The sequence below is a fragment of the Leptosomus discolor genome, chromosome 1, assembly GCF_034619465.1.
Source record: "Leptosomus discolor isolate bLepDis1 chromosome 1, bLepDis1.hap2, whole genome shotgun sequence".
In the NCBI taxonomy this organism is placed as follows: domain Eukaryota; kingdom Metazoa; phylum Chordata; class Aves; order Leptosomiformes; family Leptosomidae; genus Leptosomus; species Leptosomus discolor.
This window is the reverse complement of record NC_141391.1, coordinates 100,829,014-100,849,217: the sequence shown is the minus strand read 5'-3', so window position 1 is coordinate 100,849,217 and position 20,204 is coordinate 100,829,014. Positions and strand designations below refer to the sequence as shown.

The window sequence follows — 20,204 nt, the reverse complement described above, 5'->3', positions numbered from 1 at the left end:
GTATATCCAAAAGTGAACAAACAGCTAGGGCATGACTCGGGTTAAAATCCCCTGAGGGAAGTTTTAACAGTATTGCATCGTCTTTGAGAAACATTCCCTGATCAAAAAGACCACAAGTCAGCAGTCTTGCAGGGGTGTAAAAATGTTTGGTGGGCCTATTTGGAGTGGTGTGCATCAAAGCTTTGAATTGCCATTTCTTGGGAGCTTTCAGCTCCACTCGGCTTTGTACCTGTTGGGAGTCCCAACCTCACGCAGATGCAGTAAGCTTACTGGAAGTGTCTTGCCTTTCCCCACTCTCTTTATCTCTCTTACTTGTTCATGCTCTGTCTTGCTCTTGCTTGCACTGTTTTTCACCCCACGTGGTCTGTGCAATCACCGGAGGAGAGCGTGATCTTAGCTTCCTGGTATGGGTGTCTGGGTACCTGAGTTCAGGTCCAGTGTCAGAAGCACAAACTCTCTATTGCTTCTGTTTGTGAGAACTTTTTTGCGTCTCTTCAATGTGATTTATTTTTTTTTTTTCTTAATTTGGTCATTGAGTGAAAAAAATGAGGTGTTTGCACAGCCACCATTATAAGTGTTAAGTAATACCATAAAAGATAGAGGAGCAGTTACGCTTTTCCAGTTCATTTATTCGTTCAGTAATGCTGCTATGAAAATCAGTTTCATTATTTTTGTTAACAGCTTATGCTCTTTCCTCAGCTCTGCAGGAGGCTACATATCAGTTTAGCTGTAATAGGAGGCAGCAGATGAGATTAAGCACTTGGAAGCGAAGAGAGTTTTGAGCGTGAGCATATCTGATGGCACGAGATGAGATAATGGGAGATGAGAGTTGTAAGGCTGAGTGTGGTGGCGCTCGGTCACCTAACCCTCTTAATAACGAGTAAGGAAGTGGAAAGAGCTTTCACATACATGAAACAAGCTTTTCTCCAATGGAGTTGCTTAAAATCGCCCTGTGGTTTTCTGTCGTTGGGAAGAGAGGGAATAGAGAGAGGCAGGCTAGGGAACCAGTCACACTAACATCACCGCGTCTGATGCTGTCACTGGGTGAGACAGAAAAGCTGTCAGAGCTTGGCTGCTGGTACAGTTGCGCAGTTGCTGAGCAGGTAGTTGGCTTTAGTCAAATGAAATGGTTTGTGACTTAATTTTTTTCTTCCTTCTGTGTGGGGATACTACTCACCTCTGGCTTGCCACTTACAACTTTATCTTCTCAAGAACTTTTATCTTCTGAGATTTCAAGCAGATCTTAAGGAGGAATAGGAGCTGATTGGTGGATCCAGAATTTACATGGTGTATGTGTGCAAAGGGAAAAAAAGAGGCACAAGAATAATTTTAACACACACAAGTCTTGTTTCTTCAGGAAACCAATTTTAAAAATGGCCTGCGGTTGAAGATGGTTTTGTTCTAAATATCAGTTTTTGTAAACAAATGAGGAACATAACTACATTTTCAGGGATGTTGTATTAAAACTTTGAAAGTAGGGATGGTGTTCATGTGCATGCTTTAGATTTCTTTAGGATTTAGGTTTAGATTTAGGCCTGGATATTGCAAAGTGTGGTAGGCCTGAGGCTATTTTATTTGGAATTGAATAGTTCAAATGTGGCAAACTGCTGCAATTTTCCAGCAGTTGTTACTGTTAACTTCCATTTGTGGTTTTAATGCAGCTATACATTAAATACGGCTACAGTTCAAGTATCAGTCACGAGGTAGAGAAGTAACGGCAGCAGGAATCTCTGTTGTCAAAGGACCTGTATGTTTAACTGAGAGAAAAACTATTCGTTTGGATTAAGCCTGTTAAGCTCTTTCTTTCTTTTTTAAAAATAAATTATTTTTAATTAGATATATTAAAAATAGCTAAACGGCTACTTTCTTTTGATTCCTATATTTGTTTTTCTATTTTTGATGTCAGCCTAAAAAAAAGTTGCAATGAAATAACTCATTTCTGTGAGGAATGTCACAATGTGATGTAGTAAATGTATCATTGAAGTCCTAGCTTTTTTTCTAAGTTATGATATGGTCATATTACAGAGGCGGATGCCCCAAACTTTCCGTGATCCAGCCACTGCTCCATTGAGGAAACTCTCCGTAGATTTGATCAAAACATACAAGCATATTAATGAGGTAATGGCTCCAGCTACTTTTGTATCAATGCAAAGTTTTTGTTTACAATACATTATTAAGTATATTTTCTATGAATAATCTTGTGAAGAGATAAGAAAAATCAAGCTTTCTCTCCACTGTTCACGTCTCATTTGAGATCGTTGATGTCACGGTCCTGCTTTCTGTCCAGTACGTAGGAATTTTTATCCTGGAACTTATTTTTTGGTGTTCCATAAACAAATGTTGATCTTTTCTGTTGCATGATAAGGAAGTACGAGTGGCACAAACACTCTTTTAGCTCACGCTATAAACCTTTATGAATGTGTCTAAGGACTTTTCAGGAAAATAATAAAGTGTTTTCCCTAAATTGTTAAATATTGTTGGCAAATGTAAAATGTAAAAATTATGTGGTTAATATAGGAAAGCATCAGTTAGTTTCTAACTCTTTGGCAATTGTAGGGAATGTGAAGGGATTTCTGCATTGATTAGTGACTTCCTTGGAGTCTTCTTTCCCAGGATACTTAACGTTTTTAATTTTGCTGTGTGTATAGTGCACTGTGATGTCTCTTCTTTTTGCACCTATGAACTTTAGGGATCAGTGTTATTAGTACATTTATTTAGATCTGCTTTCTGAGGTTTTAAGTTATTCCTCAAGACTTTGCTTTGGTATAATGACTTGACTTCAAATAGAATGGTAGCAGGAGAGGATTGCTTGTTTTTCCAGTAGTAGAAGTTGCATTTTAAAATCACAGGATTAGGTATGGTGATTATAAAAGCTGATTTTATTCTTTATTGAATTGATGTCCTAAAAAAGTACTCTTAAGGTATACACTTTTCATGTTCAGGTTTACTATGCAAAAAAAAAACGGCGGCATCAGCAGGGCCAAGGAGATGATTCCAGTCACAAAAAGGAGCGAAAAGTTTACAATGATGGCTATGATGACGACAACTATGACTATATCGTAAAAAATGGGGAGAAGTGGATGGATCGTTACGAGATTGACTCTTTAATAGGCAAAGGATCCTTTGGACAGGTAATGTGTATCAGCCAAGCAACATATGATTCATGTGAATCATCATATTCATTTCATTTGAAGTGGTACTCCTGTTTTGATTTAAAATTAAACTTTTTTCTTAATCCTGTTATATTGAGTGCCTGCTCAAGACACTCAAGTGTGGTGCTGTTTCTTGTTACTACAGATACCATTTGAATGTACTTGAGTATGTAGATCTGGTAAAGCATTTTGCAGTGAGCAAATCCTGAGCATTTGCTATCAGTTCACATTTTTAGCTGCTTGGCTTGGGTTTTTAAATTGAAACAATAGGCCAGTGCTAGGGATTGCCTATTACAAATGTTACTTAGTAACATCTGTTTCCACTGTTTGTAGCTGTAGCCAAGGCTTGAGAAAAGGGCTGAAAGGAGGCTAGAGCTTTTCTTTTGTTGTTTTTGTTAGGTTTTTTCAGATTTTGCCAGTTGCTTTACAGTATTGTTTTTGATGATTCGATAATTGTGTTTGGATATAATGCTTGCCTTAGGGAAGCCTCAGTGAAGCTCAGTGGCGCCTTGGTTCTATTTTGTGACGTCACTGCAATAAACATCACATGATCAGTTGTGGCTTTGTTGTAGTAACGAGTAAGAGAAGAAATTTAAGAGAAGAAATATAAATGGAAGGAATAAAAGTTCTAAAAATGTTTTCTCTGAGCTCAGAAGGTGAAGAAAGTTTAGAAAGTGAGTTTTGGTGTATTTTGAAAACTTGAGAGATTTTACTGATGCATTTGACTTTTCTCTTTCAGGTTGTAAAGGCTTATGATCGAGTAGAACAGGAGTGGGTGGCTATCAAAATAATAAAAAACAAGAAGGCTTTCTTAAACCAAGCTCAGATTGAAGTGCGACTGCTTGAGCTTATGAACAAACATGACACTGAGATGAAGTACTATATAGGTATTTGAATAGTTAATTCTTCGTTTTTATTTAATCAAATTATGGGTATTTTAGATCTTGCTATAGAGTGTAGGATGCTTCTGGTGCTAAATAAATGAAAGGAATAATGCAACTTTTAAAATTATTAATATTACTTAGTGCAAATTTTCCAGTTTGCTTTGCAACAGGACCAGATCCAGAAGAATACAGAAAAACACTTGGGCTAACAGACTTGTTACTTTGTGGCATTGAGATCTTTCCTAGAATTTTCTTTTTCCAGTTAATGATATGGACACCTGAAGAAGTGGCCATGGACTGGCTTTTCCACAGAGGCTGGGATCTGTGGTAGTTTGCGTCTCTTTCATTAGTTGGAATATATCTTAAATTATCTCAGAACTGTTATGGATAAGAGCGTGCATATTTAATGTAAACCAGCATCATACAGTAGTTTTATGGCGAGGTTACTCATTATTTCTTGATCATGTGTGCTTTAAAAAGCTCAAAATTTCGTATAACAAAACTGAGATAAAATTTGTGTAATGTTAAGACTTGCCCACTTATAGCTCAGAAAATACTTTAAAGCTTATAATTTTGACGGTTCCTGTAGATTGGAATGCTGTTTCCTTATTATTATAATGCTACTTGAACTTTATAATGATGATGAAGTTAAGTCAGCTTGTGTAAAATGTTTATTAAATCCTGTCTATCCTCTGGACTAGAAAATTGGGCAGAAAGGTGACGGAAGGAAAGCAACAGCATGTTATAAAGAGAGATGGAGAAGTATGAAAAAGGGTGATAAAGGAAAATGAAACTCATTTTAAGTATTCTTCAATTTGTAGAAGCTAAAATACTAACAGCTGTACTCTTCTGATTTGCGTGTATATATTGGTTTACCAATTTTTCTTTCTATAGTTTAGAAAGAAACCTTTGAAACGATGTTAATATACATTGGTATTAAATTATCTGATGAGTATTCAGTTGTATTTTAACTTGTTTTATAAAGTACTATCTTTAGAATACATTTTATGTATTCCGTGTAAAAGATTTTAACAAATTTATTAATAACATGTTTACAGAAAACAAAAAGTAAACTTGTCAGCATACTATGTCAAAAAGATGTTTCAAGAACATTAAAGACATGACCGTGTTTCAGATTAATACGCAGCAAATAAACATGCTATAGGCATAAGCAAATAAGCTCTTAGAATTTTAAATTTTTAGAGAGTCTGTTTGTAACATCAGGTAAAATGAAATAGTCCAAAACTCACCTCTGTGAGTTATGGCAGGTTGGAAAGCAGTGCTGAAGCAAAAGAAAGAAAAAAGTTCTGATAATTTTGAACAGTGGAGAAATAATATATGCTGCCTTTGCTTAGGCAGGCGATTTTGGGCTTGTTTTAGTCTTGTTTCAAGCTGATTTCCAAATTAGGGTATATTTGAATAGTTCCCCTTTTATTTAACACAGTACTTAATGGATATGACAGCATCAGTAAAGGTCAAAAATCCCAAATAGATAATGTTTTGAATTAGTACCTTGTATTGCATGCTGTGCAAAAACTGACCATGGAAAACTGAGATCTCTAGGCACTTCACTGGAAGATATTTATAAGTATAGGAACAGTTTCTTGTGAACATACCTTTGCAACAAGACTTAATTGAAACATTCCAACATATTAATGTAAAAAATAAGTTGTCTGCAGGACACGCGGACAATTCACCCTCGCATAGGCTTTCAGATACATGCTGAGAATAGCTGAATAAGGCTGAAAGCATTGCAAGTGTTGTGATACAGTGTGTGATGGAAAATGTAGGCTTCAGGGAGGACGTAGTTAAATACACTGTAGCCGAAGTTTAACTGCTTATGCTTCTGTCATGTCTGTGCTAGTACCTTCAAACCTTCTGACTGGTCTCCTTCAGATCTAACACAAGTGTAAGAATGCATTAAGGTCTTCAAGTTTTGTGAAAATTGGTGGCAGAGTGGAGGAGAAATGTTCAAATGTCACGTGTTCACTGAAGGAAGGATGTGGCAAGTTCAGCTCTTATCCAAACTATCTGAGCTGTGTAGTGGTTGCAGTTGGTACCAGCTGGCCAGTACCATGCTGGTAGTTACAAATCAGTGGGAGTAAGTGGTGATTCTTGCCGCGTTGGCAGGTCCAGCAAGCTTAGGTGGTGTGGGGAGGAATTGGAATCAAGTGTAGGAAGACCGCAAGGACATGAAAAGGTGTTGGTGCTTTCACGGTGGAAGAATAGTGGAAATAATGGCAAAGATGAGAAAATATGAGAGGTCTAGACAGTGATGTATTGCAGGAACTGGCATCAGGGTGGAAGCAAATGGTATATTGTTACAGGTAAGTTGTAAGGGACCCATGAAGAACTGGCTTATGATAATGGAGAAAAAAAAATCCATAGGACATCAAGTAATGACCTTAATTGAATGTCTGAGTTCTCATTGTGCTAGTATTGGTTCAAGGTTTTATTATGACAGAAGGGGGAGTGTGTTGCTTTTTATCTGAGGGCTGAAAGTTTTTTCCTATTTCAATTTTCTGTTACTTGTGGCAACTGACCTGAATGATTGACAGACTGATAAACCCTGCTTGCCTTTAAACAGATTAATGTGATGAATTTTTCACCTGTTTCATGAAAAAAATTGATTTGCTTTGGACTGGATTGGTTGCTTTCATAGATTGAGATTATGCCTGATTGAAATGTATATGGCGCCTTTGGGATATTGATTAGTTTTATTAATTGAAGTAGTCAATTGAAGCCGTGGCTTATAAATTGCAATAATGTCTTAGTATATTTTAAATGAATCTGACAGTCAGATATTTTCCCTGTAAATGTAAAGGAAATGCCTAATAAATAATTCAGTCTGAAGTGCGATATCTGCTTTGCTGTTGAAAATGCAGCTGTATGTGCACTTTTTTCCAATCTGCTTGGACTTCAATACAGTTTTAGCTTTAGGAGGGTGGAGAAATGAGCTCTCCCCTGAAAAAGATCAAAAGTGGTGTGACAAAAGTTGCATTACACACACTTGGCGCTTTCTATCTTTTTTGCTGATATTTGTATTTATCCACAAATGTGTTTGATAATAGGAGAGTGATAGCTTATTTTGATAATATATCCTTTCTATCTTTTACATCATTCTTTGGTTAATACAGCTTTACTGAGCTACACGTGAGGACACTTGAGATGTGTAAAATGTCCCCCTGTACCCTAGGCATGGCAGCAATAGTCCATAAATAATGACAAGTGTAGGGAAAAAAATCTGAACTGTATCTTACAGTTCAGCTTCCTGCATATTGATTGAAATATTTAAGCATTATGTTGTAATTAGTATTTAATACGTGCCACACAGGATATGTTAATTATTTTCTTCCCCTTTTTAAAGTGCATTTGAAGCGCCACTTCATGTTCCGAAACCATCTCTGCTTAGTCTTTGAAATGCTGTCCTACAATCTGTATGATCTGTTGCGGAACACCAACTTCAGAGGTGTCTCATTGAACCTGACACGAAAATTTGCACAGCAAATGTGCACTGCACTGCTTTTTCTGGCGACTCCTGAACTTAGTATCATTCACTGTGACCTAAAACCAGAGAATATCTTGCTCTGTAACCCCAAACGAAGCGCTATCAAGATTGTTGATTTTGGCAGTTCGTGTCAACTTGGACAGAGGGTGAGTATTCGCAAAAATTCTATTTATGCTACCGTTGGATACACATGAAAAATTTAATATTTTAGAGTCATAATAACTAGATAGCTAACAAACTTTATTAATGATAACTTAAATGAAATAGTAACTAATTTTTACATAGGGTGTTAGAGAACAAGTCCATAGGAGCCTTAAGTCTGAATTTTAGTGCCATAGTGGATAAACTTTCCCCATAGTGATAAACTTTCTATCTTTCTTTCCTCCTTGGTTATGTTTTTGTGCTATGTTAATGCAGAATGCATGAGCACTTGATTGTAGGAGTCTGCAGTGCTATTAAATAAAATACTCCTGATATTTTCTTACTCCATATGTGTTACTCCTTCCACTTCAGCATGTCTTCTGTTTAGTGTGCCTTGAGATAAGGTATTTGAGGGTCGAGACAGTGCAGTAGCTGGCTTTTAAAGATACTGGTTATTATAACTAACCCAATTTTACAAACATGTTAGCAACTGTGGAGAGGCTGAACTGAGTGTAGTGGTGGTGTTGCTATGAGTAAAAATGCGTATGTGCAAAGCATTTCCAGGAAAAAGGGCCAAATTGCTTTCTGTTGCCAGTTCTTCAGTTTAGGGTAAATCTGTACTATTAAGTAGTTGTCTAAAAATTTTGTAATTGTGTCCTGTTGCTTATGTACTTTGAAGATGAGTTTATTTTTTATTTGAGCTGTTAGAATCTGTTGAGCATAGTCTGTCCAGCATAGCAAATTAGCTCTGTGTTTGCTTTAAGAAATGTTAAAATACACAAAAGAACTAGCAAGATATTAAGATCATAAATAATTCTGCTTGGGTGCCAAAGCCTATTTTCTTTAGGAAGAGCTTTGAATCGTATTCTTTAAGTCTTTTGATTTGTATTGACAACTTGCTCCCTGAAAAGTTTATCAGGATGTCCTGTTCAGCTTGTGCCTTACAGTCCTAGTACAACTAGGCTTGTTCCTGGCTGAAAGAATTACGTTTGGCTGAGCAAGTCACCACTTCTATTCAGGGTATCTTTGCTTTAATTCTCTGCACTGAAAACAAATTTTTAGCTAGAGAGGTAAGGAAGACTTCTATAGATAGACTTTAGTTTCTTTGAAAAAAAGGATTTTTAGCCTTCCCAGGTCCATTGCCTACCTTTGTCAGTTTGACCTATAGATTCCTCCTCTTGGGGAGCTGGGACTGGCCAGCAGCACCCCGTTGCTTTTTTCCTGTCAGTTTGGGAAGAGCAGGTCAGAATATTGAATGTTGTACGGAAAGCAGTGGTGAGATGTATATTTAGATTAATAAAAGGACTTCTTGCTACAAACTAGAAACTTCAGCCCAGGGTGAAGGAAGGCACCAGGAGGTGAAATGAGATCTAGATGGTTTAGGTCAATAAGATAATTTTGAGATGTTAAAGTGCGCTCATGCAGCCCTGAAGGCCAACCGTATCCTGGATGCATCAAGAAGGGTGTGGCCAGCAGATCAAGAGAAGTGATTCTCCACCTTTACTCTGCTCTTGTGAGACCCCCACCTCGAATACTGCGTCCAGATCTGGTGCCCTCACCATAATAGGGACATAGATCTGTTAGAACAAGTCCAAAGGAGGGCAGCAAAGATGATCCAGGGGCTGGAGCACCTCTGCTAGAGGATAGGCTGAGGGCAGTGGGATTGTTCAGCCTGGAGAAGAGAAGACTGCGGGGGTACCTTATAGCTACCTTCCAATACCTGAAGGGAACCTATAGGAAGGCTGGCAAGGGACTTCTTACAAGAGTGGCCAGCGACAGGACAAGAGGAAAAGGTTTTAAACTGAAGGAGAGTAGGTTTAGACGAGATCTTATGAAGAAATTCTTCAGTACGAGGGCGGTGGGACTCTGGAATAGGTTGCCCAGAGAGGTTGTGGATGCCCCTTCCCTGGAGGTGTTCAAGGCCAGGTTAGATGAGGCCTTGAGCAACCTGGTCTGGTTGAGAGGTGCCCCTGCCCATGGCAGGGAGGTTGGATTAGGTGATCTCTATGGTCGCTTCCAATCTAAGCCATTCTATGATTCTATGTTAAGAAGGACAAATACAAAAAGCTGGTGTTATTACTTGTTAAAAAGCGGTGAGGAGGTATCCATACCTTTGTGGAAAGTGCTGGATAAAATTGCATGTTGCTTAGAATATGAAGCACAGTTCTGTTTTGGTGGGTTTTTTGTTTCATTTTTTGTTAAGGGTTTTGGAGGTGGGTTGTTTTTGTTTAATTTTGGGGTTTTTTAATATACCTACGATTAAGGCAGTCTTCAAGTTAAGAATCAAGATTGAATTACCTGTCTTGTGAAATGAGGAGGATAGTTGGATGTGGAAGGGGGTTGCTTTTTCCTGTGTGTTGTTTTCTAGTTCCTGGAATCACCTGGTAATTTCATTGCATTTCATCACATGATAATAGTGGCTTTTGATCTTTTACTGTCGGTTTTGTCTGAAATGTTAGGTGTTTCTGATGTGGCTTGTGGAATAGTTTTTCTTAGGGTGACGCTAGACTAAAATTTTGTGTGATTACCTGTAATTGCATGCGATTACACGCATTAACCCTGAAGTGTAAAATCCTGACATCATGAGTGAATCTGCACTTCCCCACCTCTCACCCCTGCCAAGAAAGTGTGGATGCTGGTATTTTGTTAGGAATTAATATTTGCATATTTTTATTAATGTAATGCATAGATGCTTTTCAGTATCACTGGTGTCTTGGCTTTCCCTACACCAAAAACGTATTTCAATGGTAGTTCTGTTTTGTAATAGAGAATTATCATAGTGTTCTTTGGATGCTGTGTATTACTTTTAGATGCTTTTATTTCAGATATACCAATATATCCAGAGTCGTTTTTATCGATCACCAGAGGTGCTACTGGGAATGCCTTATGATCTTGCAATTGATATGTGGTCCCTTGGGTGTATTTTAGTTGAGATGCACACTGGAGAGCCTCTTTTTAGTGGGGCAAATGAGGTATGCAGCTATATTACGGTACAAGTAATTTGATTTTTTTTTTTTTTTTTTTTTCTTTCTCATCATGACTTTCAATCTGTTTAATTGTAATGCATGAATTAGGGAAGTCTAGTAGTTCTGAAATGAATAAATGTCAATGACAGTGATGTCTTCTGTCAGAGCTCCAACTTACCTGTTAAGACTTTTCTGTTTCTAGGTCTTCCCTCTTACTCCTTATTCACTAGTTTGTTTTGTATGTACTAGATTTTTCTTAAACTCATAATTATTTTGGAACTTGTCTGGGTAGTTGCATTTGCTTCCCATGTGAGTAGAATCTCACTCTGTCACACTGCTCAGCTATCTGTCACAAGTTCTTCACAAATATTCTTTGTTTGGAACAGGTGGATCAAATGAATAAAATAGTGGAAGTTTTGGGGATACCACCTACCCACATCCTTGACCAAGCACCAAAAGCAAGAAAGTTCTTTGAGAAGTTGCCAGATGGCACTTGGAACTTGAAGAAGACCAAAGATGGAAAAAGGGTAGGTTACACAACTAGGACAATAATATGGACCGTTTATTTAAAAAAAAAATGGTGAGGTGGTACTTTGTTTTACATCTTGCCTTACTGACAGTGTAGCTTTATTGTCATTTATTATGGTTCCATGTTGTAAGAGAGGTTGATTAAATAGTGCTTTCTGTAGTGCTGAATAGTTTCTTAGTTTTATTTGACTGACTTCCTTTTATGGCATGCTTATTAAACTGTGCACATCCAAGGCTTAATATATATAAATTAATTTCAAGCAATTTCTGGCTTCTCAACAGGAATACAAACCACCCGGAACTCGTAAGCTTCACAATATACTAGGAGTTGAAACAGGAGGACCAGGTGGACGTCGTGCTGGGGAATCGGGTCATACTGTAGCTGACTACTTGAAGTTCAAAGACCTCATCTTAAGGATGCTTGATTATGACCCTAAGACACGAATTCAACCTTATTATGCCCTACAGCATAGTTTCTTTAAGAAAACAGCAGACGAAGGTACAAACACAAGTAACAGCGTGTCTACGAGTCCTGCCATGGAGCAGTCGCAGTCTTCAGGAACCACCTCTAGTACATCTTCAAGCTCAGGTAAGTTTTTCTCATTGACAGGTAGCAAAATTGTATTTCCTAATCACATCAAAGGAGTCTTAACTAGATAAATGTTCTCTCTTTTTTTTTTTTTTTTAATATGGTAGTCACACTCATCAAAACAGTTATTTTAATCATCTGGAACAGGTATCTACTCCAACGAAAAATAAAAAATGGATGAGGAAAAATTTGAGTGATTATCATAGGTCTTGTATTTTTAGTTTGAAGGAGTTTAAATATCTTCATGATGTCATTGTTTTATAGCTTACTTTAAGTTTTGTGTCTCTTTAGTTAATTGTGCATGTTACAATTTTATAGGTGGATCTTCTGGAACAAGCAACAGTGGAAGGGCACGGTCAGACCCCACACACCAGCATCGACATAGTGGTGGACACTTCACTGCTGCTGTTCAAGCTATGGACTGTGAAACACACAGCCCACAGGTATGCTTAAGTAGAGCATTTGTCTGTTTGATTTATGTGAATTTTCTGAGACTATTAAATCCCTAAAACTAATTAACACTTTCACTTCAAGATTGAAGTGGTTTAGACATGGAACTAGTCATCAGATTTAGTTTATTTTTTACGCCCAGCTCTTGTATAGTCCTTTGCATGTTACGTCAGCCACTTAGGCAAAAGTACTGCAGGTAGCTGTAAAAATTTCCATAGATTCTGCAGAGGTGAAGGTTTTGTATTAGTAGCTGTAAGTCAGGTGGAGCTGTCAGTGCCTCACCTTACACAGGGCTTAAGGGTACACAGAACTATGCATCTTCTGACCCACGGAAGAACTAGCTCGTACTTCAGTGGATTCCTGCTGGAGTTCTTACTTATGTTTTATGGTGTTCAGGTACTTCACCAGTATTATCATTGATGAATTGCTGTTTATTTAATACTTCGTCTTGGAAAGAAGCAACAACTCATTTATTAACTACAGATAATTTAGTGATGTTTTTATTTTAGTACAGAACAGATAAAAATAGAAATTCTCCCAAGTAGACATTAGTTTATGCAACAAATATGTGTGTAGCTAGATCTTGCTATTTTAGTAGTCTTTAATCCACTGTGTTCTTCCAGAGGTGTGGTTACTACTCCTGTAATGCTGTTGATACCATTCAAGATATGAAGTGCAATGTATTAATTTAGCTTAGTGTACTTCTTGTATCCAGAGGCCTGAGTCAGGGCCTTATTGTTCTACAAATTGTGTTGTACAAATATGTTGCTGTTATGTGAAGCTGCTTCTACAGTTTTGACTGTAAATTTGTACAGTTTATTGCACTTAAACTGTTTGTTTGAAAAAAAGCATCCAGAATGTGAACTCATTTTTCTTACAGTGTATTTAGAAAAGTGTATTAGGAATGCTTCTTAACTACATGCTTACATTTCTAGAATAATTTTGCAACTGCAAGATTTGGCTAACTTTTTTTAAAAGTTGGCATAAACATTAATAACTTAATCTCGCTCATGTGTTGCAGATGGACAGATTTGAGTAAGCATTTTAATTTTTATTTTGCTTATTGACACAGGTTCGACAACAGTTTCCTCCTCCAATTGGTTGGACAGCCACTGAAGCTCCGACACAGGTCACTGTTGAAAACCATCCAGTTCAAGAAACCACCTTCCATGTAACCCCTCAACAACAGAATGCATTACATCATCATCACGGAAATAGCTCTCACCACCACCACCACCATCACCACCACCACCACCATCATGGACAGCAAGCCTTGGGTAGCCGGACCAGGCCAAGAGTCTACAATTCTCCAACAAACAGCTCCTCCACCCAGGATTCTATGGAGGTGGGCCACAGTCACCACTCCATGACATCCCTGTCTTCCTCAACTACTTCTTCCTCTACATCTTCCTCCTCTACTGGTAACCAAGGCAATCAGGCCTATCAGAACCGCCCAGTGGCTGCTAATACCTTGGACTTTGGACAAAATGGAGCTATGGACATGAATTTAACAGTCTACTCTAATCCGCGCCAAGAAACTGGCATAGCTGGACATCCGACATACCAGTTTTCTGCTAATACAGGTCCTGCTCATTACATGACTGAAGGACACCTTGCAATGAGGCAAGGAATTGATAGAGAAGAGTCTCCCATGACAGGAGTTTGTGTTCAGCAAAGTCCTGTGGCTAGCTCGTGACTAAACTGAAACTAAGTTTGTTTCTTGTGTGTTTTTATAGAAGTGGTGTTTTTCCAAAAACAAAGTGCAAAGCTGCTTGAATCAGAAGGAGATAAACTCACTGAACCGCTACAGGAGGGCAAAGCTGACTATTTTTTTAAACTTGAAAAGATTGCAAAGGGACAATGAAGTTTTTTTTGTTGGTTTTTGGGGTTGTTTTTTTTTTCTGGTTGGTTTTTTTTAAGAGCCATGTCTGGACCCACCTTAACGGATAGCTTAGTGGTGTTCACCTTTTGCTTCCCCCATTTTAACTTGCCACAACCTAGTCATAGTTTGGTTTTTTGGGGAGGGGTTGTTTTCTTTTGGTCTCATTCAACAGAGGTTATTGTTCAAATGTTAGTTGTAGTTGCAAACTAGTTTCTTTTTAAAGGCATTGCACATGATTTATAAAAAGGCCCTTTGAAGTTTTTGGGTGGGAGGGGAGTGAGTAATATATATATATATTTTTTTTAGTTCCCCAAACAAACATGGGCACAGAAATGCAGTACTGTAAGAAAGAGGGACCTTCAGATTACACAAATATATATTCTTCAGCTGTAAAAAGGGACGGTTGTAATGGAGTTTGTAAGGCACATTAAGCATGCTAAGTGGCGGTGATCAGAACTCTCCTTTTCTGAATCTACTGAGGATCAAAGCAGCAATTGTAATGGGATTCTGTGGGTCTCATATTTTGGAGGCCACAGTCAGTTAGTATTGAAATATGACTGGTTTCATAACTGAGGTGCACTGAGAAGCAATCAACGGGTCGGTCCTGGCCAGTCCTGGGGAGGTCTAAGTGGTGGTCTTTGGGATAACCTTTGGCCTTATGGATTTGGACTCTTAAGTTAGAAGAGCCTACCATTTCAGATGCAATCACTTTTGGACATGCTTTTGCAGACAGTCCTTAATGCTGAAAACACAGAGAATGGGTAATTCAAGAGGCCTTTCTTTTAAAATAGACTTTTGTGACCCACTTATTGTAAGGTATTGCAAGGTCACTTTGCGTGTGTCATAAAGTTGACTTCCTTATTGGTTGAAGGTCACAGGAGTAGTGGTTTGCGTTTGATGGAAATAGCTACAACTGTGTCCCTTCCTGCTTTTTACTTTTTTCTTTTGCTTTTTCTCGGCACGTGGTTTCTCCACCATTACTTCTGCACAAAGACGTCTTCTGTTCATCCTGAACATTTTTAAAAATGCAGAATTTTATGTGACTGCTTTTTTGCCTCACAATTATGCTGTGAATTTTACAAAAATTTATTTTCTTTTTTGATAATTTATTGTACCAAAGCTGTTTTTATAGCACATAGATGTCTGTAACCAATAATGTAGCAGTTCTGCACTTTGACACAAGGTGTAACTAGACCATTTTTAAATGTCAGTTGAAAATTATGGCTGTACTATTGCTTAAACAAAACTGGAACTGTTGTTGAATTCATAGCCAATACATTTACAGCAATCTGTGTACTGAACATAATAGATTGACATCTACTTCGAGACTATAACATCTGTTACATTATAAATGTGTTCAGGCTTCTGAAGGTAAAAGGGACACTAGATCCAGAAGCTATGAAACCAGCAGTTGATTCTTGTATTCCTTATTAACATAATTGTAAACTTGAAGGCAAGACCTTGATTGCATGAACAGGTCCAAAATAATAGTCTGAGTAAAGCAAAACACTCACGTGAGACCTGAGGTTAGCAGGCTGTATTTAACAGGTGCCTAATTTTTGGGTAATGCTGCCTTAATATAACACAGTCAGCTTGGCAGTTGCAAAATTTACGGGCCCATTGAGAGATTTGTTTGTACGAGAAGTAAAAGTTCCGTGACGAACATTTGAAAGAATAAGGGTAATTCCTTGGTTGCCCATCCCAGATTAACATTGTTTGCCCATTATATATTACAGAAGCAGTGATCTACCTCTGCCAGTAAGCCCTTTTAAAAGTTAATTTAGCAGAAGATTCAGAGTTCATACTGGGCAGTTCCATGCGGCTAAGTCACTTTTTCAGACTAAAGGGTCTGAAAATCTTTTTTATACTTAACAGTGGCAACACAGCAGCTGACTACCATGTAAGCGGGAATGGATACTTGGGATTACCATTTTTTTGTAAATCATGATTTTTCTTAATCAAGCGATCCATATTTCTTTAGTATCGACACGTCAGCCCTGTGGATGAAAGTGTGGGGGGGTGGTTCTGTTTTCTTTTTGTTTTTATTTTTAAACTCAGTAAATGAGAATTTTACAGGATTTGGAAGGCTGTCACGTTAGAAACAGGATGCTGAGTTTAGCAATATAAAAAGGAATCCAGTACTTACTGCTGTCTAGGAATATAAGGGTAATACGAAATCTGGGTAATTTTTGTGTGCGCGGGTTGCCACACCTTAGTAAGCGCCAAAAAATAAAGCAGTTAAAAAAAATCGACATAAAGAAGAAATCATAAAATCCAGTGCTTCTGCATACTGTGTTATGTTACAGTCCAGTTTTGTGTGCTTTACTACACAGTTTGGTTACAGGACTTCTGTGCATTGTAAACATAAACAGCATGGAAAAGGTTAAATACCTGTGTTCAGATTGTAAGATCTAGTCCGGACTTGCTGTGTATATTGTAACGTTAAATGAAAAGACAAGCCCTTTGTATTATAGTCATGCAGTCTTATGTATGATAAACAGTTGAATAATTTGTCCTCAGACTCTTTACTGTGCTTTTTAAAAAAAGAGTAATTTAAGAAAAAATGTAAACATAGTAAATCTTCCTATGCAATTAACCTACTCCAAGCCATGGTATGGTAGGTATAATTATACTATAATATGTAAATATCAGATACATTGAAACAGACTTAAAAATATGAAAGTAAAAAGTTGGAGGCATAACAGATAATTTTGAGTTTTTAATTGAAACAGCAAGGTATACGAATCGTTGATGTATGAACACAGCTCTGCTTGATTCCGATGGACTGTACTTGTAGTCTGAGTTCTTTATATTATCATCTGTTAGTTTGAATGTTCTGATGTGCACTGCAGCTTTCTACCTGTTACAGACTAGCTGATTTTAAGGCCGGAAGTGACCGTGGTAATGAAATAATCTGACTGGCATGCCGTTATCCCTAGAATTCAATCTAGTTATTTCTTCATCATGAAGCCCGAGTCTTTTGGGTGCGGTAGAACATACTTTTGAAGAAGATAGCTGATTTTCCTATAGATTCTTCAAGTGTGAGGATTTTTCTGTGTCTCTTGAGTGATTCAGCTAGTTTATTTTCCATTCTCTTAGTCCTCCTTCGGTTTTAGGACTGTTTAGTTCTAGCTGCTGGCCATCAGATAGCTGGCTGCCTATTAGAATAACGAGTAACTACTCTAGTTTGAACCTATTTCACTTTATTCACATAAAAATATGTTAACTTTAATAGCCTATATAGATGGAGTTCCTTAAATCTCTAACTATAAAGCTTTTACAGCTCTTCTGAAACTTCAGATGTTTTAAAATCCATTCTAAAGCATGGATGTAAGAACTGCATACAGCATCTGGTAGTGATTTCAGTCTTGCTGTGTGCGTGTAGTATGTTCAGGTACATTCTTGAACCTTTCAGTTTATATCTTCGCTTGTTTGTTTATACCTCCAAGGATTGCATTTTTAAATCTTTCAGCCTCAGTTATTTGCATTAAAAGATTGTAAATTTAGATGATTATCCATCATGATTCCTAAGTCCTTTTCAGAACTGCTGCTCTTCCAGGATGTAGTCTTCCATCCTGTAAGTATAATGATGTCTGAATGGGACTGGTTTACACAAGGGTTAGATTCGCTTACAGATGTGACTCGTCTCCATTCTACCATCGGTATTTTCATTAAACCATCGATGTGCTTATATTTTATTCTTGATAACTGAAAAATCTTAAATACCTTTGAGGAGAATTCCTGTTGAAACCCATCAGAAACATCCTTTTTAATGAGGAAGTAATCTAAAGCTCTAACCTTCCGACATGGTGTGGTGACTATTTTGTGTTGATTTACAGAACAAATATATTTCTTTAAGAACATCATGTGGAACTTCTGAATACTATGGAAGTATCTATCTAGCCAAAGTTACACGAGTAACCGACTACGGAGTAGAGTTATTACTGAGTGCTGATCTCGTGAGGATAGTTTGTATATAGCATGATTTTGGCAAGGATTTATTTTACTTAAAAGGATGGGTATTAGAATTGCACAATATCTTAACATCTGTCAAGCAAAGAAAGACACCTGGCCAGATTGTAGTTTTCTGTTACATATCCCTGGTTTTGTGGGGTTCTACAGAAGCAACCTCATGTTGAAAAGTTTGCAGCTGGTATTTATTTCTGCACCTCATAATGATAGTTGAACTGTTTTTTCCTTATTGATTAAGATGCCTTGGTTTTATTTCAACACTTCTCCATCCTAGCCCTGTCAAATACATATGATCTGCCTAGACATGAGAGGATTTCTAGTTTCTGTTGTTTATTGTGTTTTATGCTAGATGTTACAGAGCATCACAGAATTCAGTCACAAGATGGTCACTGCGACTGTCGTTGAGGACCTGAATGATACGAGAACGTGATACACTTCATAAGCCAGACAAAGATGGTAGTTAAAATTTTAAACTTCAGGCTCCTGTGCTGCATGGCAGAGAGAAAATTTAGTTCACTTTAAGCAATGTTGGTAGATTCTAGAAGGAAAGTGAGGATAGAAGATTTAAAGAGGCCACGTGTTGGAACTGAAAGGATGTTCTGTGTGGGAGGGAGTCTGACCAGTGTGAATGATCACATGGGGGGGGAGAGAACTACCCTCAGCTGGAGTGGAATTGTGCAGACCTTACCTGAAAGTGAGACTGAGAATTTCTTTTTTTTATGGTCCTGGTCCTAGGAAAGCACGTGAGGGAAGCTAAAGGAAAAACTTCATGGCCATGTTGAACGAGGCTTAACAGTTCTGCTTTGAGCGGAAAATACATTTTTCACAGGAGGTTGGGTACCAGTAATTTACATGAGAGATGTCTAGAATGTAGCTGCGTATTCTGTTTCGGGTGGATTTGAATCCAGGCTGTTTATCAAGTGGCAAGACTTGGGACAGATCTGGAAGTTTGCAAGAGAGCAGAAATGAAAGTTGGGATGATATTACTGCAATTTAGAAAGGTTAAATTGAAGAAGGAGGATTGGATTTCTGACAGCAGACCAAACGAGCATGTGCTGGAGAGATCAGCCTGGCGGAAGCAGCAGTAATGGGTAGAGTGGATTGTCAGCATGTAGGCAACTGAAGGGATTTTAATTTATTCATTAACTAGGGTTGAGGTATACAGGTTAAAATGGGCTGAAAGCAGAGCCTAGTGACACCTTTAAAGAGGCAAACCGCAGTAGATGTTACAAATGGAGTTTCAAAACTGTAGGAATAAAAAACCCAAAACCCCAAGCAGTGTGTGTTACTGAGTGAGTGATTATCTGTTAAAGCTTGTACATGTGTTAAGGAGGATGAGGATGGAAGTGAGACTGACCAAAAACATGCTTAAAAAAATTGTTGCCATGGAGCAGGAAGGGCACTGGATCTATATATCCTGAAAGACGTTTTACTGTGGATCCACCTTAGGTCCTCATTCCCTAAGGCAGGACCTCCTGTTTCACAACAAGCAATTTCTCCTCAGTAAGCACCAGTGAAAAGTATCCCAGCTACATACTGATAAACAGTGTCACTGTGAAAAGCTGCTGAACTTCAAATAGAAAGCTAGCATGTAAGGAAAACAACCCAAGCGTTTTGAGTCTAAATAACAAAAAGCATCCGCTCTTTTTTTGAAAATTTAGGCTAGTAATATTCTTACTGGTAAGGCAGAACTACTGTTACTGTAAAAATAGCACAAATCCTTTCAGGAGGAGTGTACGGACCAGATCTGGCTTTCTAAACCAAGTTCTGGTAATCCTTCAGAGTAGATGCATCCTGGGCTGGGGCAGATTGGTCTGAGTTTTGGTAGAGCCAGTACTGAAACCCACACGTAGACCGTGCTTTTTGGACAACAGAATGTAATGTGACTTTAGGTAAAGAAGGCGATGCAATTAAACGTCTTATGTAGTACAGAATTTTCTTCTCTTTCCTGTACATCTTCGCAAGAGGCATTTCTCATCTCTGGTAAGTTGTGCAGACCCTCTCTTAGTCTCCAAGTACTCCGTAGGAACAGCTTCATCAGGAATTTCTGCTTCCCGCTGCTGCACACTCCAGCATCCTGGAATACAATTGTCATCGTGTCTTGGCATATGTCTTGGTTGTAAGGGCATTAT

At 38.0% G+C, this 20,204-nt stretch overlaps 1 protein-coding gene across 1 annotated transcript in view; it reads left to right on the top strand.

The window, feature by feature from the left end:
* DYRK1A (dual specificity tyrosine phosphorylation regulated kinase 1A) overlaps window positions 1–17,041 on the top strand; it is an 89,188-nt gene extending 72,147 nt beyond the window's left edge. The window contains exons 4-12 of the mRNA XM_086477680.1: window positions 2,026–2,118; window positions 2,943–3,131; window positions 3,892–4,039; window positions 7,404–7,690; window positions 10,511–10,657; window positions 11,038–11,178; window positions 11,462–11,768; window positions 12,087–12,211; window positions 13,291–17,041. Of these exons, the coding sequence (XP_086333806.1) occupies window positions 2,026–2,118; window positions 2,943–3,131; window positions 3,892–4,039; window positions 7,404–7,690; window positions 10,511–10,657; window positions 11,038–11,178; window positions 11,462–11,768; window positions 12,087–12,211; window positions 13,291–13,914 (2,061 nt within the window). The 3' untranslated portion in view covers window positions 13,915–17,041. The remainder of the gene's footprint in view (window positions 1–2,025; window positions 2,119–2,942; window positions 3,132–3,891; window positions 4,040–7,403; window positions 7,691–10,510; window positions 10,658–11,037; window positions 11,179–11,461; window positions 11,769–12,086; window positions 12,212–13,290) is intronic.
* Window positions 17,042–20,204: the final 3,163 nt, after the last annotated feature.